Below are 21,977 nucleotides of genomic sequence, written 5' to 3' on the forward strand. Positions count from 1 at the left end.
TTGTTGTGCAGTTGAGTAAAAAAGGAAAACAAGACGACCAAGCTGTACTGTCCAGCTGTCCAATGTAGTAGTCAATAGCCACATGTGGATATTTAAATTTAAATTAATTAAACTGTATAAAATTAAAAATTCAGTTTCTTGATCACATTGTCTACATTTCAAGTATTCCGTAGTTACATGTGGCAAGTGGCTACAATATTGGAAAGGGTGGTATAGAACATACCCATCTTTGCAGAAAGTTCTATTAGATAGCACTGCCACAGAGGAAGAAAAGCTGGGCAGTACCATCTGACATTAGACTTACCTTTAGAAACAATGCAAGGTATGCCTGGGCTAACTCAAAATCACGTTTTCTGTCCAGCATCATCCCAATCATTTTCAAGAAGCTCTGCATGACGTCTATAGACCCACCACAATCAGGAGACAAGCTTCGCAGCTCTGTTTCAATTCCTGATGGGCCTAATTCTTTCAGAAGGTTGAGAGCCATGTCATCTGCATTAAATTTTAAAAAGAGTCCAGTTATGATTTGATTATAATCATTTAACATAGAAAACTACAGTTTTCCTTCCATACCCCAAACAGGATATATTTAAATGGCATGGGAAATTCTTCCTGTCAATTAATTTTTTTCATATTATGTAGTAGAATGAAATTCAAAATAAATGAAAATCAGTACAAATGATGACAGCAATAAAAAAGAAAGTACTTAAAACACTTTTTTTCTGTAATTTAACCTTTTTTCCTGTTAAAGAGAATCTAATGCCTCACAACAGACACTTTAAAATTTAAAAATGCTCATATCTCTCTCTGAGTAAATCCTAATATAAGAAGGCTATGAAGATACAAGCAAAAGTATTAATAGTGGTGAGCAGTGGGAATCTGATGAGGTATAATAATTTATTTTTCTTTTTTATTGTTATAAAGTTATAAAAGTACATAATCATTAGGAAATTTAGTACTAACAATACAGAAATATATAAAATCAGAGGGGAAAGACCCCACCCCTTATTCTTACCCAGCCCAAACCTAATTCTTCTCCCTAGAAGTGTTGTTTCATATGCACCCCAGGAAAACATACTCAATACACTTACAGCTATTTTTATGAGTCACTTAATATGAGAATTGCAATGACTATGCTTTAGCTTTCTGAAAAAGAACATCACCAATGACAAAAGTCTAATCAATTTTAAATCCTTCAGCATGTATTAAAAAACAGTGTTTTTATTTCTTTGTCTCCCCATAAACATTAAGAAGTCATTTACAAAGGCTCATTAGTATCATTCTTTGACTTTTGCTAATGTGGACTCAAGTGATCTTGGTATGAAAACAAAAGCATTTGAATCAAAACAAGAGGATAAGTTAAAATTATCAGGAGAGTGACCATGATTTTTTACGTAATTATAGTTCTTATGGCTAATCACTATTAGCTACAGATTGTAGCCTTCAAAATTTAAACATATTAACAGAAGAGGTAGATTAAAACATTTCCCTTTTAATAGAATAATTTGCGAATATATGAAATCATCTAAGCAGTCTGTTGTATTACAAATTATAAATAAAAACCAAAGGCTTGCAAATTTTCTGATACAAAAATGACATACCAAACTTTTATACTTAATTCACATCAAGAAGGATCTCATTATAAATGTAGTCAATAAATGTGTCCATCTCCAAATAGCAAAAAATAAATTAGATATATGAAAAATCTTGAACAGATTTTTATAATATCAATACCATTTGAGTTTAGTGAACTTATTTAATATAAGAGCTAAAATTACTTGAAATTAAAACCAAAATTTCAATCATTTTAATGTTCACTATCTTAACTACTGAGAACTCTGATAATACTTCTTTCAATTTCTCCTCATATAAAGTAAAATAAGCTGAAGATATTTGTTAAAATATTTTATAATTCAACTTACATTTATTATTTACCAGTCCTTCTTCAAGTTTCAAGCAGAAATCTGATTTTTGAGCCAAAACTCCAAGATTTACCACTTTAGACTTAAACAAAAACAAATACACATTATTCAAATAATACATGTAACATCCAAAAATGTACAGTTTGTAATTAAAAGCTATCATTAATTTATCCTGTATCTGTAAAACTAGGTCTTGTAAAGAAGTGCACAAAACACATACAAATAAACATACACTCATATACTTCAAATGTTCTAATTTGTCTTTTACCTGCTGAGGATCATTATTTTGTTCAGGTGCAGCATATCTGGGTACAAGGCCAGGAATTGTTGGAATGAAAAATGGTGCTGATTTGGGTACTTTGGGTGGTTCCCTTGGTTTATTCTTTTTCTGATTAAGAGAAAATGAGAAAGAAAAACAGCAATTATCCTGCCAACAATTTCTAATATTTAATTTTAAATCAATTAAAAAAAAAATACTAAAAAGAAAGGAGGGATGAAACTCATAGAAAGTTAAAATACAATCGCTTCTGACCAATACCCAGATCTAACCTTAACCTGGAATTTCCAATGCAGATCTCTTGCACCCTTGCTGACAGGCTGAAAAAAAGTGACACAGGAGAAATTCTACCAAGGACACAGGAGAAATTCTAAGATGAACAAAGCTAATCTTCCTAAAATATGAATATTTACGTGAATATTTAAATAAACTTCTTTTTGTATTGAGTACAAACTCTTTCATAAAACAGGATGGAAAGCAAAATTTACATAAATTCTTAATAGAAAAGAGTTTCTCATACTTTTCTCCAGAAGAACTTTGGAGCCACAAGCAGACCAACATTATAAATAATTTGATAATCTTCCTGCAAAGTACAGCTAATTCTTCTATTTCATTGGAATTTTTATTTTTCCTTAGTACTGTGTGCTTTTAAAATAAAAGAAAACATGATTGCTGGTTTGTAAATATTTCAAATGCTAGAAAAATTATATAAGGAAAAACTCCATTGCAATTTCCACTGAAAGAATTTTGTTTTGGTGAGTACACTGATACATATCAGTATCTCAGGAACATTTTCCTTTGGAGACAGAGTTCCACTCCATTGCCCAGGCTGGAATGCAGTAAGCTCACTGCAACCTCCGCCTCCTGGGTTCAAGCAATTCTCCTGCCTCAGCCTCCTGAGCAGCTGGGATTACAGGTGTGTACCAACATGCCTAGCAAATTTTTGTATTTTTAGTAGAGACAAGGTTTCACCATGTTGGCCAGGCTGGTCTCAAACTCCTGACCTCAAATGATCCACCTGCTTCGGCCTCCCAAAGTGGTGGGATTATAGGCATGTACCACCGCACCCTGCCTCTCAGGAATATTTGATGAAAGAGCCTTTCTATGGTAAAGTGCCTGATAAAGAAGTCTCACAATTTCACCTCACATTATTCTTCTATTCTTTAGGAGCTCTGCAGCTTTAGGCAGACTTTCTATTCCAAAGTGGAGCCATGGCATAAAAGAAAATGATTATGTGAACACAGGACAAAGCACTGCCACCTGTAGTATAGAGCCCTTTAGGATGATGGAGACTGTAAGGAGTCACAGTTACCATTCTAACTCACCATTCTTGAGTTAGAAAGGGGACAGTCACTGATTTGTTAAAACCATAAGGCTTTGGAGGAACTCCATAGTGCCCTGAAAATTATCTAATCTCACAAAGAAAAGCAAAAATAGAAGTTATCCACACGACAAATATAAATCATTATCTTGGTACATTCTTATTTAATAGAAAATAAAAATATTAGAGGTTTTAGCATATTCCTCTCACAAAGATAATCCACTCATGTTTTGATACAAGATTTTATGTAGTGCACACTGCCATCTTATTGAGGACCACAGTAGCCCAAAAACTCAGCTCAATTAATTGAGCATTATTCTGATTGCTCCCCTCACAGTAATCTACTTGTACAGTTTAATGCCCTGCATTTGAACTATTTCATAATGTACTCCCTTCAAAGCTGACAGTGTAGACACCATTATGAAAAGATTCGACACCATGCTTCTAGACAGCACACCTTTATACAGATGACTAATCTCTCAAAAAGTTAGCAGGTAAACAGAAGCAATTTTAACTTCTGTGAGGAAATGTAATATGAAAACTTCTCTTTCGTTATCCAAGACACGCATTTCTTTTCTTGTGTTATTAGTTACGAGGACAGTTACATCTTGTTAGTTACTTATGTCAGTGTTCCTTAAACTTTTTACCAGAGCCTATACTGTGACTTAAGTCACCTAGCGGATCTAGTGTATGTGTATGTCTAACCAACTCAAGTTTCACCAAACAATACTTGCATTCATGAGCAAAAGGTAACCTGAAATTTTTCACTCTATTGTATTCCTTTTGGTAGTTTTTGTTACTCACTAGTGGGGGTCATAAAACATACTCTAAAAAAATACTAATCTATACCATAGTTGTCCATTTTTCATGCATAATGATAAATTCCTCAAGGACATAGGGGCTAGGATTTTTCTTCACCACCATACTCTCCAGGTACATTATTTAGTACCTAGTTCATGTTAACTTATGTATCTGTCCCTGATACATCAAGTTCTAAAAATCTTTCAGTAGCTGACAGAGTATGGTGTAAGACAGGGCATGGTGTGAGATAAAGGGTTAACTTAATAAAATGAAAACCTAATGAAATTTATCTGGTCATCAAATGCCTACCAGTAGAAATACATTATAATAGCTATTTTTTGTTCCCGCTTGTTTTAGAAACTTACATAAAAGTGATTTCTTAGGCTGGATTTTAAAGGATCAGTTTCCAATAGCTCTATACAGGCTGAACTTTTGCCACATCCAAATGTCTGCTGAGTTTCTCAAAGTTGACATAAATATGAATATCTTGTGATAATCACACCATATTAAATAATACTTGATTAAATGGAATTGTCACTGTTATCTTATACATTAACTGCTCCTCCTAACGCCCTTAAAGTAGGGGAAGTTCTCTCTGCTTAAAAACATAAAAATGCTTCTGGATGCATGCTTAGGGTCTATTAAGTGCATTAATTAAGTGTACTATAGTATTACCTTAATAACATCAAGATTAAGAAGGTTTTTCCATCGTGACTCAGGAAGAAGTGAAAGAGTCACCAATTGCTCATCCAGCTGTTCTGGTGAATCATATTCTATCATTTCATCACTTGGCTCTACTGTTTCTTCTGATACTTCTACATCTTTAAAAAATGTTCAGGTAAAACAAATTAACCCAAAATGAGATTTTTACCATATAAAAGCAACTTAATTCATTTCAAGTTCATCTGTGTTTCATAACATGTTCACTCAATGCAGCCTTGTAAACGGTTCATTAATTTCATTTCCTTATCCCTGTCTTTTCCTTATTTTCTCATATTAACTACAACTCCCATCACTAGCCCCAAAATACCTTCTTCACTGGTATACTATTTGATATATTTTCAATGCCACATCGATTATATTTCTGCATAAATTCACAAAGTCATTCAAAGTCTTTTTTATATCGGTTAAAAAACACTTTGGTTGAATGCACTAAACTTTGCCTTTGGTAGCAGTATCTCCTATATTAGGTTTATAATATTACACCTCAAAAATTACTTGCAATTTTGTGATTACCTTGGGTTTGGCAAGTACCAGGAAGCATTACTACTGAGGGGACATAATCCATAGGAAGTGGCCGTAATGAAACAACTGAATACAGAGAAATATTGGACCTGAGAAAACAAAACATAAGCAATATTTCAAAAATTATAAAAAGTTTCTTCAGGGAAATACTCTACAATCTTAAATTTGACTACAGACTTCTATTAGTTAAAAAAAGACCTCAAAGATAGACTGTATCAATTTAAAAATGCCTTGATTTATGTCATAGATGCCATTATAAATAATAAAGCTATGTAAATTATCGAGTCTCTTTCCTGACGTAGTATTAAAGACAGACCAGTAGCAGATAATACTTTTATAAGGCAAAATAACTTTCATATATTGTTTTGACATATATCAACCTTTATTTAAGGATACTGGAATAGAAGGAAAAATGAACTCAGAGAGTAAGTCAGAGCGTGACTGTGTTGAGCATATTCTTGCAGTTGCTGAAAGATCATAGATTCCCCTTCTCTAGAATATCCCTCTAAGTAGCCATATTTCTGCTACTCAGTCTGCATCCTGGCCATGAATGACTAATGAAGATGTGGATACCTGTCCCAAAGTAGCGGACAGGTTTCTTTTCCCCATACTTTATGAAGCTGGAATAGAAAATTAAAATTGAGACTCTCAGGTTTTGAGTTATTAATAGCAGTACTTTATAGAGAAAGGCCATACGCCTGCTGTGAGGTCTCATAGCTACTATTCTTTTCTAAATTGTTGTAGCCTCATGGATTCCGGGAGATACTCCATTTTACAAATTAAGGTGAACAGGGTCTATTTCTATTATATATTAAAATTGCTTTGTATCTTCAAATATAATTATAGCATTTTATAATTAAATGTTTTTTACAATCAATTCTTTCTTTTACCCAATAATAATAGTAAAAAGAATTAGATATATAAAGTTAGGAAAGAGACAAAATTTTTTCTCAACACAGGTGATGTTCTATTATGAGCTATCATAATCCCTTATAAGTTCATCATAAGAGAATTTGAAGATCATATAAGGATCTTTACATTTTGTTTGTTTGTTTGTTTTTTGAGACGGAGTTTCGCTCGTTACCCAGGCTGGAGTGCAGTGGCGCAATCTCGGCTCACCGCAACCTCCGCCTCCTGGGTTCAGGCAATTCTCCTGCCTCAGCCTCCTGGATCTTTACATGTTTATGAAAAGTCATGCAACTAGAATAAATCTCAGAAAGTATTCTGCTTATACTTGTGCCTTTTTTATAGACAAAGTAGGCTGAAGTTCAGAAGTGACTGGCCAAGGTCATAAAGCAGTAGTGGGACACTGGCAGGTGAACCATGGCTTGGCTGAGAACTCCTTTTTGCTAAACTTTTAAAACTTACTTATTCTTTCTGCAAATAAAAGCCAAATACGATAACAGATAAAAATCAATCATTTGGTTTAGAACATATACTTAAGCAAAGCGGTCTACATTATCAAGCAGATGTTGACTCAATCACAGACTTATAGTGAATTAAGTATTTACGTTAACTTGTGACATTTCCATTTAAAGACCACTTTAGCAACTATAACTCTCTGACCATACAATCTTCGTTATCCCAAAACAGCACTGTATGAAAGAACTTACCACAGATAAATTCCAAGGTGGTCCACATGGGAAGTTGCCAGAAAGTCTCCAGTAGGAGACATAGAAACATTCAGAGGAGCCGAGTCCAACAAAAAACAGTCTATCAGGCTACAGAAATAATTAACACATTAAAATTATTTGAACTCTACCAAAAAGGATATAATTCACAAAAATATTTTTGCTAAAAGGACAAGGAATAAGAGATGCAGAAAATGTGTGTTGGTGTTTTTTTAATCACCAGTATCAATCAGAAAGTCTCCACTAATAAACAGCTTTGTTAACTAAGTTACTATGTGAAAATAATCTCACTTAATGAGAAAGATGCAACATTAACTAGACCAACTAACTGGAGAAGCAGTTTCAACAAAAAAGAGAAAAGAGGAAATCTGTTTTTCTGGAATACTAAATTTTGGTAGATTGACTTAGGGACAATTCTAAAGATATAACATTTAAAATAAATCTAATTATTAGTATTCTGTATTTTTTGTTACTTCAGTGACACTAATGAAAAGCTTGGGCAAAAGGAGAAAGCAATATAACAAAATGGATGTAAATAAGAATGGTAATTAAAAAAAAAACCTTTTGAGCCACTGCACCTGTTTTTCAAATAAGTAGTCATGCTATACATGAAACACATGAAAATTCAGTCTCTAGAGCCATAAAGCAACTTATGGAAACTAGTCCCATAGCTTTAAAATCCTGAAGGGGTTTACTAGTTGGGGTGAAAGGGAGAGAAACCACAACCAGGTAGAGGACTCAGAATGGGCTTCACAGAGAACACTTGTGTTTGAGGGGAGCTTTACCAATGGACAGGATTTCAATGGATATTGAGGTCTAGTAGAGAAAGCATTTCCTGGCTAAGGGAAATGTGGCGGACAAGACAAGGGAAAATACAATTGTGTATAGTGAGGAGTGCAGTTTTGTAGGACCATTAAGCATAAGCATAAGCATAAGGCTGCATATAATGTTTTATATACCAAACACCTGAGTTTGTTTTAATCTTATAATTGATGGAAAGTCATTAACCACTTAAGAGGAGATAGTGGCATAATCTTCACTTTCATAGAAAATTTGCCATCAGAATGCAGAATATATTAGAACAGAGAGAATGGTGAGAATATGTAATCATCTAACAAGCAACAAAGATAATTAGGATGGTGAGAGCAAAAAGTGAAAAGAGGTATATTTAAGAAACAAAGAGAAAGGCCTATACTCATCTGAATCCTGCTGGAAAGACTCCTTAGGCTGCCTAAAAGTGAGAGTAGCCTTAAGCAGAGTATACTGCTTTTTAATGACAGCTATTCCTTTTTTTTTTTTTTTTTTGAGACGGAGTTTTGCTCTTGTTACCCAGGCTGGGGTACAATGGCACAATCTTGGCTCACCGCAACTTCCGCCTCCTGGGTTCAAGCAGTTCTCCTGCCTCAGCCTCCCGAGTAGCTGGAACTACAGGCGTGCGCCACCATGCCCAGCTAATTTTTGTATTTTTAGTAGAGACAGGGTTTTGCCATGTTGGCCAGGATGGTCTCAATCTCTTGACCTCGTGATCCACCCGCTTTGGCCTCCCAAAGTGCTGGGTTTATAAGCGTGAGCCACCGCGCCCAGCCCAATGACAGCTATTCTGAAGTCAATATATTATCCATAGGAAGGTACACACAAACGACTCAAGTTCAGGATGTACATTAATAATACAAATTACTTCAAGAGTAACACTTTTTTTAGTGCTCTGTGTGAGGAAGTATCCTCAGCACTTGAGTGTGCTAACTAATCTAATCTTCACAAACCCTACAAGGCAGATAGTCCTTACCATACAGTCCAGAAAACTGAGGTCCAGTAAGATTTTAAATTCACTCAAGGCAGAAAGCAATTGGGTCAGTATTTTCACCCAAGCAGTTCTACCCAATTCATATTGTTAGCTAATATACATTCCAGTAAAGCCATTACTGAAACTTAAGCACAAAATAGGGCAATAGCTTACACACACCCAGGGTATGCCTACATCAGTGATTGACAGGACACATCATGAGCAGCTCAAATGTAAATGAAGACTGTCCAGTGGGAGGCATTAAGTTGCTTACCCATGGTAAAATGCCTCTCTCAATTTGCTGAAAGAGCCAATAAAAATGTAAACCTTAAACAATGACTGCAAGAAAAGACAACAAAAGCACTGGAAACAAACACACACCCATCAAACTGTGTTTAGGAAAACAATTGCTGTTTAATTGTCCTTTATGGGAAAGGGAGCAATAACCTGATTTCTGTTCAAGTCTGCTTTGAAAGCGCACAAGAATGGCTTTTGTTGGGAATCAAAGGAATTGGGGAAAACACTTGCTAAACACTTATTCTATGCCACAGACTGTTAAGTTATTTATGTTGAGCCATTTAATCCACACAATCCAGAGATGAAGATACTATCCTAACACATACAGAAGAAGATTAAACCTACAACACGGCAATTTCAAATCTTAAGGTTGTCTCCTTTGTCTAAATATTACTCATCAAAAGTTTAAGTATGTGAAGGGTAAAACTTCCTAACATGTTTAGGAACTATCTGTTAAGAAGAAACTTACTGCTTGAGCAAACTTATTTTACTTAAACTATAATTATCTTGTCAACTTCATTGTGTAACTTCATTTCCACAGCTGTGTGTGTGGGTAGATGGGACTTCCATTATATAAAACCACCAAATTGAGGAAGGTGGTTTCCACATACACAGCATATTCTACACTGTCACATTAGTTCATAAAACATAAATGCGCAGGCTCATCCCAGACCTAAAACTACCATACAGTTTCATGCTAATCTTAAAAAAATATGTTCAGTCCCAGGTACCTTATAATTTCTTCTGAAAGAATATTAATACAATTCCTATTCTAAGGATTTAGAAACTTATTCTGATTTACAAGATCAGAGCCCTGCACATATATTCAGTAGGTGGTTTCTGATGATTATTCTGACCAAATGGAGACTGTTTCCATATGTTCTATTTTTAAAGTGCTAAAATCATCTTCCACAGAAATCTTTAAGGAGGAGCACAAAGGGATGTTTTTGCCTCAGTGAGAAATTCAAAACAATGTTCTATTCCAATTCTTCTATGTAATGCTCCTCAGGAAGTAGGGTTGGGGTAAGACAGAACAAATGAAGAATTCTATGAAGACTATTTAATTTTATATATTTCTCACCCCTCAAAGAACTCAATCTGGACCAGGAGTGGTGGCTGATGCCTATAATCCCAGCACTTTGGGATAATGAGGTGGGCAGATCATTTGACGTCAGGAGCTCGAGACCAGCTTGGCCAACATGGTGAAACTCCATCTCCATTAACCATACAAAAAAAATTAGCTGGGTATGGTGGCGTGCACCTGTGGTCCCAGCTACTTGAGAGCCTGAGGCAGGAGAATCCCTTGAACCCAGGAGACAGAGGTTGCAGTGAGCCGAGATCGCAACACTGCACTCCAGCCTGGGCAACAGAACAAGACTTTGTCTCNAAAAAAAAAAAAAAAAAAAAGAATTCAATCTGAACTTCTGTTAGATCAAAGACAGCCAGACATAAAAGGTGGTGGTAATGGTAGAGGAACAATAATTTCAGAGATAAAAAATTTCAACTCTGTTTCTCTGAGAATTTTACAAACATAAAAAATGTTTCAGCACTTAAAAAAAACTTCATAGGAAAGTTTAATACCTATGCAATTTGTTTAAAATAGGCACAATTCCAGATGGATATCCCTGTATGTTAATACACTCAAGGGTTTACTCATAGATAGCTTCACTTTCCAGGCTATGTAACATGTTTGCTTTATTCAAGTTATTTAACTGAAAGAAAAACTAGGAATCTCCATAGGCTGAATTATGTTTTTTTAAAGAGGGGAAATAAAAAAAAACCAAGTTACCCATGGTTATACAATAAAACACTAATCTTAACTTTATTATCTTCTACATCAAGAAAATCAGTTCGTTCTTAAGACACGGTCTGAGCAAAGGTGATAACAACAGTTCTTTCTCCAGTGCTTATTTTGTGCTCTGCCATTTATAAACTAAGTTGCCTTGGGCAAATCACTTAATTTTTCTAAAAGCCTCCACTTCATCGTTTTTGAAATGGGACTAATAACAGTAATAGTACCTACAACCTCTTAGGATATGAAAAATAAAAGCAGTCACAGTGCCTAGCAGCACGTCGTAAATGTTAGCTTAGTTGCAATTAAGCAGCAGCAGTTGTTTGATAGTTATTCAAGCTCTCTCATTTGGTCCACTTCAAATTTTAACCAAAAACTAATTTTTTAAATAAAAATATGCTTTTTCCAATCAATGTCCATTTTATTACATTTTCTTTTAATAATTCGATGTGGTCACTTCTTGCTCTTGTGCTACACCCAGCTTCGTGTCTCTCTATTCACTTGAAATTGCTTATGCTCACTAAAAATAAGATACTAGAGTTGAAAATTTATCAGATTTTGATCTTTTCAACTTTTTACTGATATAAGAAATTCAGCAAAAGGCTAATGCTGAGTCAAAGGTTAGTGGCTTTGAATGCTACTTTCAAATCCTAATTTTTCCATTCCAAAGATGAATTAATCACTTAAAAAAAAAAACACTACCAATTTATTACTACTGAATAATCTATCTCTCCCACTAATATAAACTAAAACTATTAAAAAGGAAAATGAAAAAGGCACTATGCCAACTCTACTATTTATATAACTTTCTTACTTTAAAGCAACTCAAATTAGATAACATTAACTTTTAGAAAATAGCAAAAGCCCAAGAAGTGACAGACCACTAATATTTCTAATAGTGTCTTTAACAAAATGTTTAATTAAAGAAATACCAACTTTAGGTGAACCTTCTAAAACCAAAGGAGGATACAGTCAATAAATTATATTTTGCTTTACTCTATTTTAGGTGAAAGAGACACACCTGTGGACAAAGATCCCTAGTTATTAGAGCTGGACCCACTAGCAACAATCCTTAGCTGTGCTTACGACAAATCCATTGTATACTCAGGATAGGTAGGTGTGCCTCAGGCTTGTTTCAAACTTGAAGGGAACTGAGGACATCAGGGTTTTTCCTTCCTAAAGGTCAAACTGTTTTCATGTATGAGCTTATCCAATTTGTGAGTAGGAAGAGGAAGTTAACAGAGCTTAATTTAGGAAGATTTTAGATTAAAAAGTACCACCTTCCTTCTCATTTTTCTCATCCATCTTTTTTTAATGGTATGGTACTGTTAAATTAGATGTTTTGCTATTTCCATAATTCTTCCTTTCTTCATACTCATCTAAGCAATCCTGTGTTAAATGATATGATTTTAAATGGTATCTACACCTACATAATTTTTAACAACAAACCCCACACACATTCTGTATGTCTCCTCTGTTTATACCATTTACAGATTTGGTTGCTTTCTCTTTAAAGTGCTGGATTAGCAGCAAATTTCAACCCATGAAATGGATTTCTGAACATCTGTTAGGTTTTACCCAAATCTAAAGACACACATTTTTACTACTTTTAAGATACAGTTTGAATGTCCCCTCTAAAACTCATGTTTAAACTTAATCCACAATGTGACAGTATTGAGGGGGAGGGCCTTTAAGAGGTGACTGGATCATGAGGACTCTGTCTTCATTAATGAATTAACCTGTTCATAGATTAATGGATTATCATGAAAGGGAAACTGGTGGCTTTATAAGAAAAGGAAGACAGACCTGAGCCATTACATTATCACACTGAGTGATAGTCCCAAGGTGGTATGGGGTATCACCCTTACTAGTGTGATACCCCATACCACTTTGGGACTATTCAGTCTCCACCAGCAAGAAGTCTCTCCAGCTATGGCCTCTTGACCTGAGGCTTTTCAATCTCCCAAACTGTAAGAAATAAACTCCTTTTCTTTAGAAATACAGGGTTTCAATATTCCAAGCTACAGAAAATGCGCTATTTAAAATGCCTTCTTTTAAGAATTATGTCAGAGTACCACAAGAGATATAATATACAAGAAGGAAAAGTTAGCAGTTTTTCCTTTCTAACTAAATTCAGCATGAACTAAAAAAACTCAAAATAAAAGTTTGTCATCCTTAAGTCTGAGCTTTATCAAAAAGGCCAAATGAGCTTTCCTAAGGTTTAGGCACCTTGCTTCTGTATCTCAATTTTGCAGGATTAGAAAACCTAAGAGAGATTTCACTTTTCTATTATCTTTCATGACACTACTACTTGCTGTTTAGTTATCATTAAAAACACTCCAAGGACACAATACAGTCATGTCAGAAAAATCTCCAAATATAGTCACATTGGAAAAGCATATAATCCATTAACTACTGGTAAAAGTCACGTGTGAAGAAAATAACTTAGAAATCTTCTTATAGAGGTTAGGGATTTAGAAATATAAACTTACCAACCAGAAGGAAGGTCCCAAGTCCTAACAGAGCAATCCATTGCAGCACTTATTAACCAACGACCATCAGGACTAAAAGCCTTTAAATTAAAAAAATATAATATACATATATATATATATATATAAAATATATATATTTATATGTATGCATGTATGTATATAAAGTTAATACCTTAAAGAATGCAATAAATGAAAAGATAATGCAGGCTTCATAAAAAAATTAATTTGACTGAGTAACATTCAGGCTGTCTTATTACATATAAAAGAAAATACCACTTCCTAAATACCACTGATATGGAATTTGGATAAAGATTAGGCTTTTAAATGAATTACTAAAAATTAAAAAAATTAAGTGTATTGCATTAATTTTCAAACCAGAATTTTCCATTTATTTACAGATAATATGTTTATGTGTGTGATTAAGAGCCTATTTTTCTTGAAGCTTATGTTAAACGTCTTCTTTTTTAATAATGCTTTATTTCTAAACATAAGCCATAATAATCAGATTTTTTCAAAACAAATTTAAATAAACTACTTATGCCACCCATTATCCTTTCTAGCTATAAAAATGGATAAATAATAGAGCTCTTTGCCTGTAGTACCTAAGGGTCATGAGGCACAAATTAGATCACATGTGAAAAATGACCCAAAAAGAAAAACTTTAAGGTTTGTAGTTGTAGTATATTGTTCATCCAGCAGTTTAAATTAGTGGGTGATACTGGAATATGTAAATGTTCATTTGTTCATCAGGCTGCAGTAATATAATGTGAACTCAAATCTCAATTTACAAATAGATCAACTTACAGAAGGGTGATACAGATAGCAAAGCATGGGAAAGAATGACTCTGAGAGGTAAAGTCACGTTATAAATGCTCTCAGATTTAACTAAAAGGAGTAACTTATTACTGAATAGGGAAACTCTAGATATACAAGTTGAAAGTAAGGTTTGAAAAAGAAAGAAAAAGGAAGAGCAAATTGACACTTACAGTTGTTTTAAAAATTGCAATTTCAGCACAACCCACTCCCACCCTCATTTCTACACATGCTGTTGAAACAAATTCTGTTGATGTGTAATTCTGCCAGCCTCTGATCTGCAGAACTCAATGTCCTGACCAGGCTTTTTTTTCCTTCAATTTTTAAGGAAAGGAGTAAATTCTGATTTTTGGTGTGAAAACTAGTAAATGTAGCTGTTGGGTTTGTCACTAAGTATTAGGGTTTTATTTTTATTTTACTTTTTCTATTTTCAAGCAAATCAAGGTATCTGCAATTGATGAAAAATAATAACATAGACTTAATATGGTCCTCAAATGACAAATTTATTTTAAAAGTTCTTTTGAATAAAATATGCTTTTCAAACTACTTTACTTCTTACCATATAATATATCCCACTATAGGAACATAATAGTAAACTTAAACACATTTTTATTAATTAAACCCCTTCAGAATTAACATACATAAACTCCAGAAATAGCACCAACCTAAAATAAACCAGATACCAAATATTCCAAGCAAATAGTCTTTTACTATTAATTCATTTCATACATAGTAAAACAGAAATAAATTCTCCCAGCTTATTTTAATATTAAGTTAAAAATGACACAAACCAATGGATCATTCATATCTATAGTTTACTCTGGCCTGGTTTAATGAAAAAAAGATGAGCTCTAAAACTTACACTTCAATTTGATGGCATCAACTCCCTGAAAAGTATTAAACTTTTAACTTAAAACTTTCTTTAAAAATCTTTGAAAAATGGCCTGCAAATTAAAATTGATAACCACCTCATATAATGATTTTAAGGCTATTAAAGGATAACACACCCAAACAGAAGTAGAAATAAGTCCAGTTTTATCAGCTAGAGTTTGTTTTACCATGTCATTTATTTGGCCTTGGTGTCCAGAAAACTGTCTGACAATCTTCCTAGTTTCTATATCCAGAACACTAATGGAGAAGTCATCCAAGGCGAGTCCCAGAATGCCACTAGCAAGATAAATGCACCAGTTTTAGTAAATAAAAAACCCTTGAACTAAAAAGTCTTATATCCACTTGAATTTTGTTAAATCAAATACAGTTAGGTGGAAATTAAGCCAAATGCTGTTCTTTATTAAATACTCTGATTTTTCTCACTTGGTAAATTGTGACTTTAAAACTTTTACCAAAAGAATTAATGAGAAAATCCATTATCATTAAAGTTTACCTGTCCCTATGTAGCAACATGATATTTGGAGATGAACTGAGGCCCACAGAATGGATTAAACTCTTGCTTTTAAAGTTCCAGAATTTGAGTAATCCTTCACTACCAGTTGTAACTGTCACCTGGTTTAATCCATCCACTGAAACACCTCTAATAGATCCCTTGTGAGCTGTAAGGTACATGTCAAAAGAAAAAAGAAATCAGAATTGGCAGTGTCTCTCTGAACAATACACATAGTGATTCCTTCATTCAAATACATAACCTGCCACTTAAATATCCTTGAAAAATTTTGAAATTAATCTGAATTTTAGTGGGTTAAGGAGAAGAATCTTAATTATTAACACTGAGTAAAAAAACAGAAATCAGGTTGATACCACATAGGTCTGAAAATTTTGTTAAAATATTCTGCTTAAAGCAGAAGAGAAAAAAATTTTAATCTGAATAATATCCACATAACTCTTAGGTACCCATGACTTTTCTCTTTCAACATGGTCCTTATGATACAATTGTAGTATCTGCCATATAGGGTTGAAGATAACCCATCTTAAACTTTAGCAAAATGCCCAGCACTTAAAGATTATAAATGCAAGCTATCATTACTAGCCTTGTATTTATCTATATTAATTTAAAAAAAGGAAAAAATTCTATACCTTGATCCTTGCCGAAACTTCCTCGATGTATACCAGACTGCATGTTATATACATCTACAGTTCCTGATGAGAGGCCAATTACAGCAAAGTTTCCACAAGAAGTTATATCCACTGCCTTAAAGAAAAAAAAAAAAAAAAAAAAAAAAACCCGCAAATGACAAAGAAAATAACATTTTATTGCACTTTATGCTTGCCAAAGTATTTTTTTTATCTACTGCTTGTTCCTTTTTATTTAAAAAAGCACGATAAATAAATTGCTTCATTAGTTTTTTTAAACCTAAAGTAATTATATTTGGGTGTATAAGAATATATGTTAGATTCTATCTCCATTCTTTTAAAAGTATCAAGAATTAATATCTAAGAAAACAAAACATAACTAAGGTTAACTCAATTTAAATGTACAAAGTCAGGAGAACTACATACAGGACCAGCCTTCAATTTTTATTTTATTAACAAGGCTAAAGTCAAAACATTCCATTGCCTAATTTCTTTTTGTCTTGCCTTTTTTATCTGCTTCCACAGCTGTCATCAAACCATAAACATACCATTAGTTAGAAAGCCCAAGCAAAAGCCCAAAATATTTTAATTATGACATTTTAGGAAGGGAGTATATAAGACAATACAGGAGAACATTTGGTTTATAGGCAAGTTCTATTATAAACCCACTTTACTACTTAAAATATCAATAGTGTATCAATATATGTTTTTCTGTATTTCAGCAGAGGTAACAAGATCATTCAATGGAGAAAGAATGGTCTTGTGAACAAATGGTGCTGAGACAACTGGATATCCACATGCAAAAAAAAGAAATTGGATCCCTATGTCATACCATATACAAAAATCAATTGAGAGAGAATAAACCCAAATATAAGAGCTAAAACTAGGAAGCTCTTATCAGTCACAGAAGCAAATCTTCATGTCTTTCGGCTACACAATGCTTTCTTAAAAAGCATAAGCAATATAAGAATAAACTGAACTTCATCAAAATTCAAAGCTTTTAGTTAAAAATGACACCAAAAAGAAAATGAAATGATAGCCTACAGAATGGAAGAAAACATTTGTAATTCAAATATCTCATAAGGGACTTGTATTGAGAATATATAAAGAGATATTACAAGTTAATTATTTTTAAATATTTCTCAAAAAAGATATACGAATGGTCCATAACCATATGAAAAGATGTTCATTCTTCATGTCAGTGGGGAAATAGAAATCAGAACCACAATGAGATAATACCTCACACCCAATTTCAAATAAATGTTTGTAACTTGGAAAGCTTAAAACTATTAAGGAATAACTTCAAAATGTTAAACTATGTTTTTTCAACCAATATTATGAGGAGAAACTTTGAGTGCAACAAGATTTCCATAGGAAAATTTTAAAGCAAAAATGTCCTTATAAACAAGCTCACTTACTGTTGCAGTTATGTCATCTTTCTTCAATTCCTTTGGCTTGAGAAAGTAAGCACCTATTGTAGATTTTTGATAATTCCAGGTTGAGCAAGATAGCTTACCTTGATGGCAAGCAATGATACCATCCCAGTCACTCTCACGAGCTTCCTCTAAAATGTAATAAAAATCATAAAACAAATTACTTTTCATTCTGTTATTCATCTGTTACTTATTAAACATCTAATATTTCAGGTTATCATCAGACACTAGGGATACAGTGGTGAACCAAACAGGTAATACCTGATACTAATGTTTCCAATCTAACAAGAGGTTATTATTTTTTAATTGACAAATTAAAAATGTGTGTATTTATGTGTTTTTAGTATACAACAAACTAACAAGAGATTTGAATTAGAAGAAATCACAGTAAAATATGATAGTGTCTTATAAAACTACTCAGATTTGGGGAATATAAATGTCTCTCTGGATGGAGTGGTAGAAGGAGTAGAAATTACCTGGGGTGGGGGGATAACATGCACAAAAGAAAATGAACAAAACTGAGGACAGCAAGCAAGTGTAGTATCTTTTGGGAGGAATGGGAATCGGGGAAGGCAATCAGGACCACACTACCAAAGGTCTTGAAAGTCATGTTAAGGAGATGAGATTCCACTCTAAAGGTATAAGAAGCCACTAAAAAATTTTAAGCAGGTGAGTAATGTGATTTAGATGTGTTTTTAGAAACATCACTCAAGCTCTAAGAAAAGTCAGAAAGGTGGTCTTAATAATAACCTTCAAATAGAAATAGTGCCTACACAGTAATTTCCCATGACAGATTTCAGGCAACAAACCCATTATCTACGTTTTTCTTAAAATCACTTCTTTGAAAGAAGCAGTGGTCAAATGACATAGCATACTAAATCCTCAGCATTCTTAGATCTTAATTAGTCAGAGCTCTATGTTCTCATACTTTGCTGTTCCAGTTCTTTTTAAATTAGTGACTTTCATTATACTAGGCATATGACAGAATAAAAAGGCTATAAAATCAAATATTAGTAGTAGCTATTATGAAGAGCAAAGCCTGAGGTTAATAGATAATAAATTCACATTTAAAAGAATTCATTTTAGTGTTCACACAAGATCAGCATATACCTGGAGTTACTTTCTGAATGCTTATTAATATCTGTAAAAGCATTTATTAAAACAGAGAAAATAAAATAGCACAAAGTAGGAAACAACGACAAAGGAGAACGTCTTGAAACACAGTATGAAGTTACTTACCTGCTGCAAACTTTGTGATGGGTGGAAGTCTCACTGACATGGTATTCTGAAGTCCTTTACGTTTGACTCTCTTTTTATTTATTAATCCTGGGGTTGGAGGCAAGGGGGACATAGAAAGCTATGAATCCTTCTTAATTAAAAATATATATATATGTAAAAGAAAAGCTATCATTGTCATACAACTATAAAGTTCAAGATATTCCCGTTTAAGTCAGAAACAAAACAAAGATGTTATTACCACTGTTATTTTTTAATTCTAAGAGAAATTACTTTAGATATTGATTTTAAAAAAATCTTAAATTTCATCTGAAAGTATATACATACATGAATAGTAAAGATAGTCACTTAAAAATTAGTAATAAAACTGAAAAACATTTTCTTGTTTAATAAACAAATCTTTCAAAGGCTGGAAACCATGGAAAGAGAAGAATAAAATGATTGCTTTAAAGCAAAAAAATTGGACACTGCTTATGTTGATGCTTTCTCTAAGCTACCTTCCATTTTAAAAACTGTGCACTCTACAGATAGCTCAAGAGAGGCCATCAACATCTTTTGGGTGGCAGCAGTATGTTTTTACCACCCAAGATGTCTAACTTTTTCCAATAACCTCATAGCAGAACTTCAACCACTTCTTATGGTTTACGTTTATCTATTTCATCCAAGAAGAGAGAAAATGTATTGATGAAACTTTCTCCAGTTCTCTCATAGAATGTTGAAATGTTTCTTTTGTAACCAGCTTATTTTCTGTCTTGCAAAGGACCTACCATGTCCCAAACTCTTATTGAATTTTTCATGTACCGTGGAAAATGACTGAAGAGTTCCATCTTGACCTGTTGACATACACAGAAGATCTCTAATCAAGTTTCATCAAAACAATGGACTATGTGAATCACAAATTTTATAAAATTCAATTTGAAAAACTTGAAGTTACAGTTTGGGGCACTTTAAAGGGAAAGCCAGATTGCAACTACATTAAAACACCCAACTTTTTTTTTTTTCTCTCGAGATGGAGTTTTGCTCTTGTTGCCAGGCTTTAGTGTAATAGCGCAATGTTGGCTCACCGCAACCTCTGCCTCCTGGGTTCAGGCAATCTTCCTGCCTCAGCCTCCCTGGTATCTGGGATTACAGGCATACACCACCACGTATTTTTAGTAGAGACAGGGTTTCTCAATGTTTGTCAGGCTGGTCTTGAACTCCCAACCTCAGGTGATCCGCCCACCTTGGCCTCTCAAAGTGCTGAGATTACAGGCGTGAGCCACCATGCCTGGCCGAAAATACTCAACTTTTTATAGAATGGCATTTAGTGAGAATAAAGGATAAAATGAAAACGAGATACTAATAATTTTCAGCAGACTAACAGAATTTTTAGAATCTGACCATTCTGTCTCTGAGGATTAGTAAACAGAAGGACACATTAAGGACAGATAATAACTTTAAGTCACTCAAAGAGATATGCAAATCTAAATATGTGTAAATGTCAAACCTAATACTGGGCACCCGCATCTCAACACTTGCTGAAATAAACTAATAGTATGAAGCAGAAGCTCACTTGCGCTTAGAATCCGTTGTCCATTTTGTCCATAGTATCTGATACTGGTAAGAGGAGCACTATGACCCATTCTGAATCTCAAAAGTCGGCCTTCACCTGTAGGACCATCAAATATCCATATCTGCCAAGAAATAAAAATGTAAAGTTCTTATCTGCAAGCAGTCAAATCACCCCCTACATACATCAACTGGCATTGTGTAGTGCTTGCTAAGCCACTGACCCTGGAATTACAAGGGGGAGGGTGGGTATTGTGGGAGAAATAAACTATAATTCTTTCCTGCTTCACTGCAATCATGTCACCTACTGTGCTTTTTCTTTCATCTATACCAATACCTCCTTCCATATTCCTTCCATCTTCTAGGTTGAAAGCTGATACATTAAAACAAGCTTGTAATAACCCAAAGGATAAGTTAGATGAGCCAGGAGGATGATAACAATCATCATAATACCCTGAGAGCATTGTCACCGCCATTTGTGACAAGAAGTGGCTCTCTATGGAGAAATGTCAGTCCGGCAATTGCTGTAGAGTGCGCATTTCTCATTTGATTGATTAATTTTTTGTCCTCTAGATCCCAGAGTCCAATATGGCCACATGGGCTTCCAGCTGCCATTACAGGATGACCATCTGTTATTAAAATAAAACACATTAAGAAAAATACTTATAGATCCTCCCAAAATAAACAAGAATTCTTCTCTCTTCCCTTTTATTCCATAAAGTTAGAAAAAAACTATATACCATTATTTATTCAAATTTCTCTGCCTCCTTTTACTCCAATATTCATTCATTTCTATTAGATTAAGCTACCAGATGCCAAAAAAAATTTCTGAATTTTAAGGTAATGAATTTTAAGTTTCCTTAACTCTTATCAATAAGTATGTTAAAAGTTACCTGTGCGAAATGAAATTGAAGTAATGGGTCCCCAGTCTTGACGAAACTTCATTAATGTTTCATTAAATTTAATGTTGTGAATGATAACTTGACCTGACATAAGACCAATAGCAACAACATCCACAGCTGGTGCCTAAAAATTAAATTATTCGAACTTTTATTTTGTTTTCTTAAACAAAATAGCTTTAATAATCCTTATGATATGCATCATTTCTTAGGTGTTATCAAAAAGAAATAATGGAGTATCTTCCCAAAGGTGGCAGGAAAACTCAACAAGTATTACTATTTTGGCATACTTTTATATTCAGCATAGAAGTATTCGGAAATGATTTTTCCAAATTACTTCCCAGTTTCAATTCTGCCAGTCAACATCCCATCCCCATCCCCAAAACCCAGCTGGTAAGATTTTGATAAGAAAACAGCCCCAACAGAAAAGAAAGCTATGTATAAAATCACTACAGATCA

The 21,977-nt window shown here is 33.8% G+C and overlaps 1 protein-coding gene and 1 long non-coding RNA gene across 2 annotated transcripts in view; one reads left to right on the forward strand and one right to left on the reverse strand.

The window, feature by feature from the left end:
• Positions 1 to 21,023, forward strand: part of LOC119470988 — a 110,173-nt gene extending 89,150 nt beyond the window's left edge. The window contains exon 5 of the long non-coding RNA XR_005199974.1: positions 20,985 to 21,023. This is a non-coding gene — a long non-coding RNA (uncharacterized LOC119470988). The remainder of the gene's footprint in view (positions 1 to 20,984) is intronic.
• WDR36 (WD repeat domain 36) overlaps positions 1 to 21,977 on the reverse strand; it is a 34,401-nt gene that overhangs the window by 1,070 nt on the left and 11,354 nt on the right. The window contains exons 7-22 of the mRNA XM_017527216.2: positions 21,513 to 21,645; positions 21,073 to 21,248; positions 20,624 to 20,744; positions 19,839 to 19,904; positions 19,075 to 19,161; positions 17,821 to 17,966; positions 16,406 to 16,520; positions 15,759 to 15,924; positions 15,433 to 15,541; positions 13,562 to 13,641; positions 7,180 to 7,287; positions 5,558 to 5,655; positions 4,997 to 5,142; positions 2,191 to 2,310; positions 1,923 to 2,004; positions 305 to 492 (exon numbers count right to left, since the gene is read on the reverse strand). Of these exons, the coding sequence (XP_017382705.2) occupies positions 305 to 492; positions 1,923 to 2,004; positions 2,191 to 2,310; positions 4,997 to 5,142; positions 5,558 to 5,655; positions 7,180 to 7,287; positions 13,562 to 13,641; positions 15,433 to 15,541; positions 15,759 to 15,924; positions 16,406 to 16,520; positions 17,821 to 17,966; positions 19,075 to 19,161; positions 19,839 to 19,904; positions 20,624 to 20,744; positions 21,073 to 21,248; positions 21,513 to 21,645 (1,941 nt within the window). The remainder of the gene's footprint in view (positions 1 to 304; positions 493 to 1,922; positions 2,005 to 2,190; positions 2,311 to 4,996; positions 5,143 to 5,557; positions 5,656 to 7,179; positions 7,288 to 13,561; positions 13,642 to 15,432; positions 15,542 to 15,758; positions 15,925 to 16,405; positions 16,521 to 17,820; positions 17,967 to 19,074; positions 19,162 to 19,838; positions 19,905 to 20,623; positions 20,745 to 21,072; positions 21,249 to 21,512; positions 21,646 to 21,977) is intronic.

This window comes from Cebus imitator, unplaced genomic scaffold (genome assembly GCF_001604975.1).
Source record: "Cebus imitator isolate Cc_AM_T3 unplaced genomic scaffold, Cebus_imitator-1.0 Scaffold46, whole genome shotgun sequence".
NCBI lineage: Eukaryota > Metazoa > Chordata > Mammalia > Primates > Cebidae > Cebus > Cebus imitator.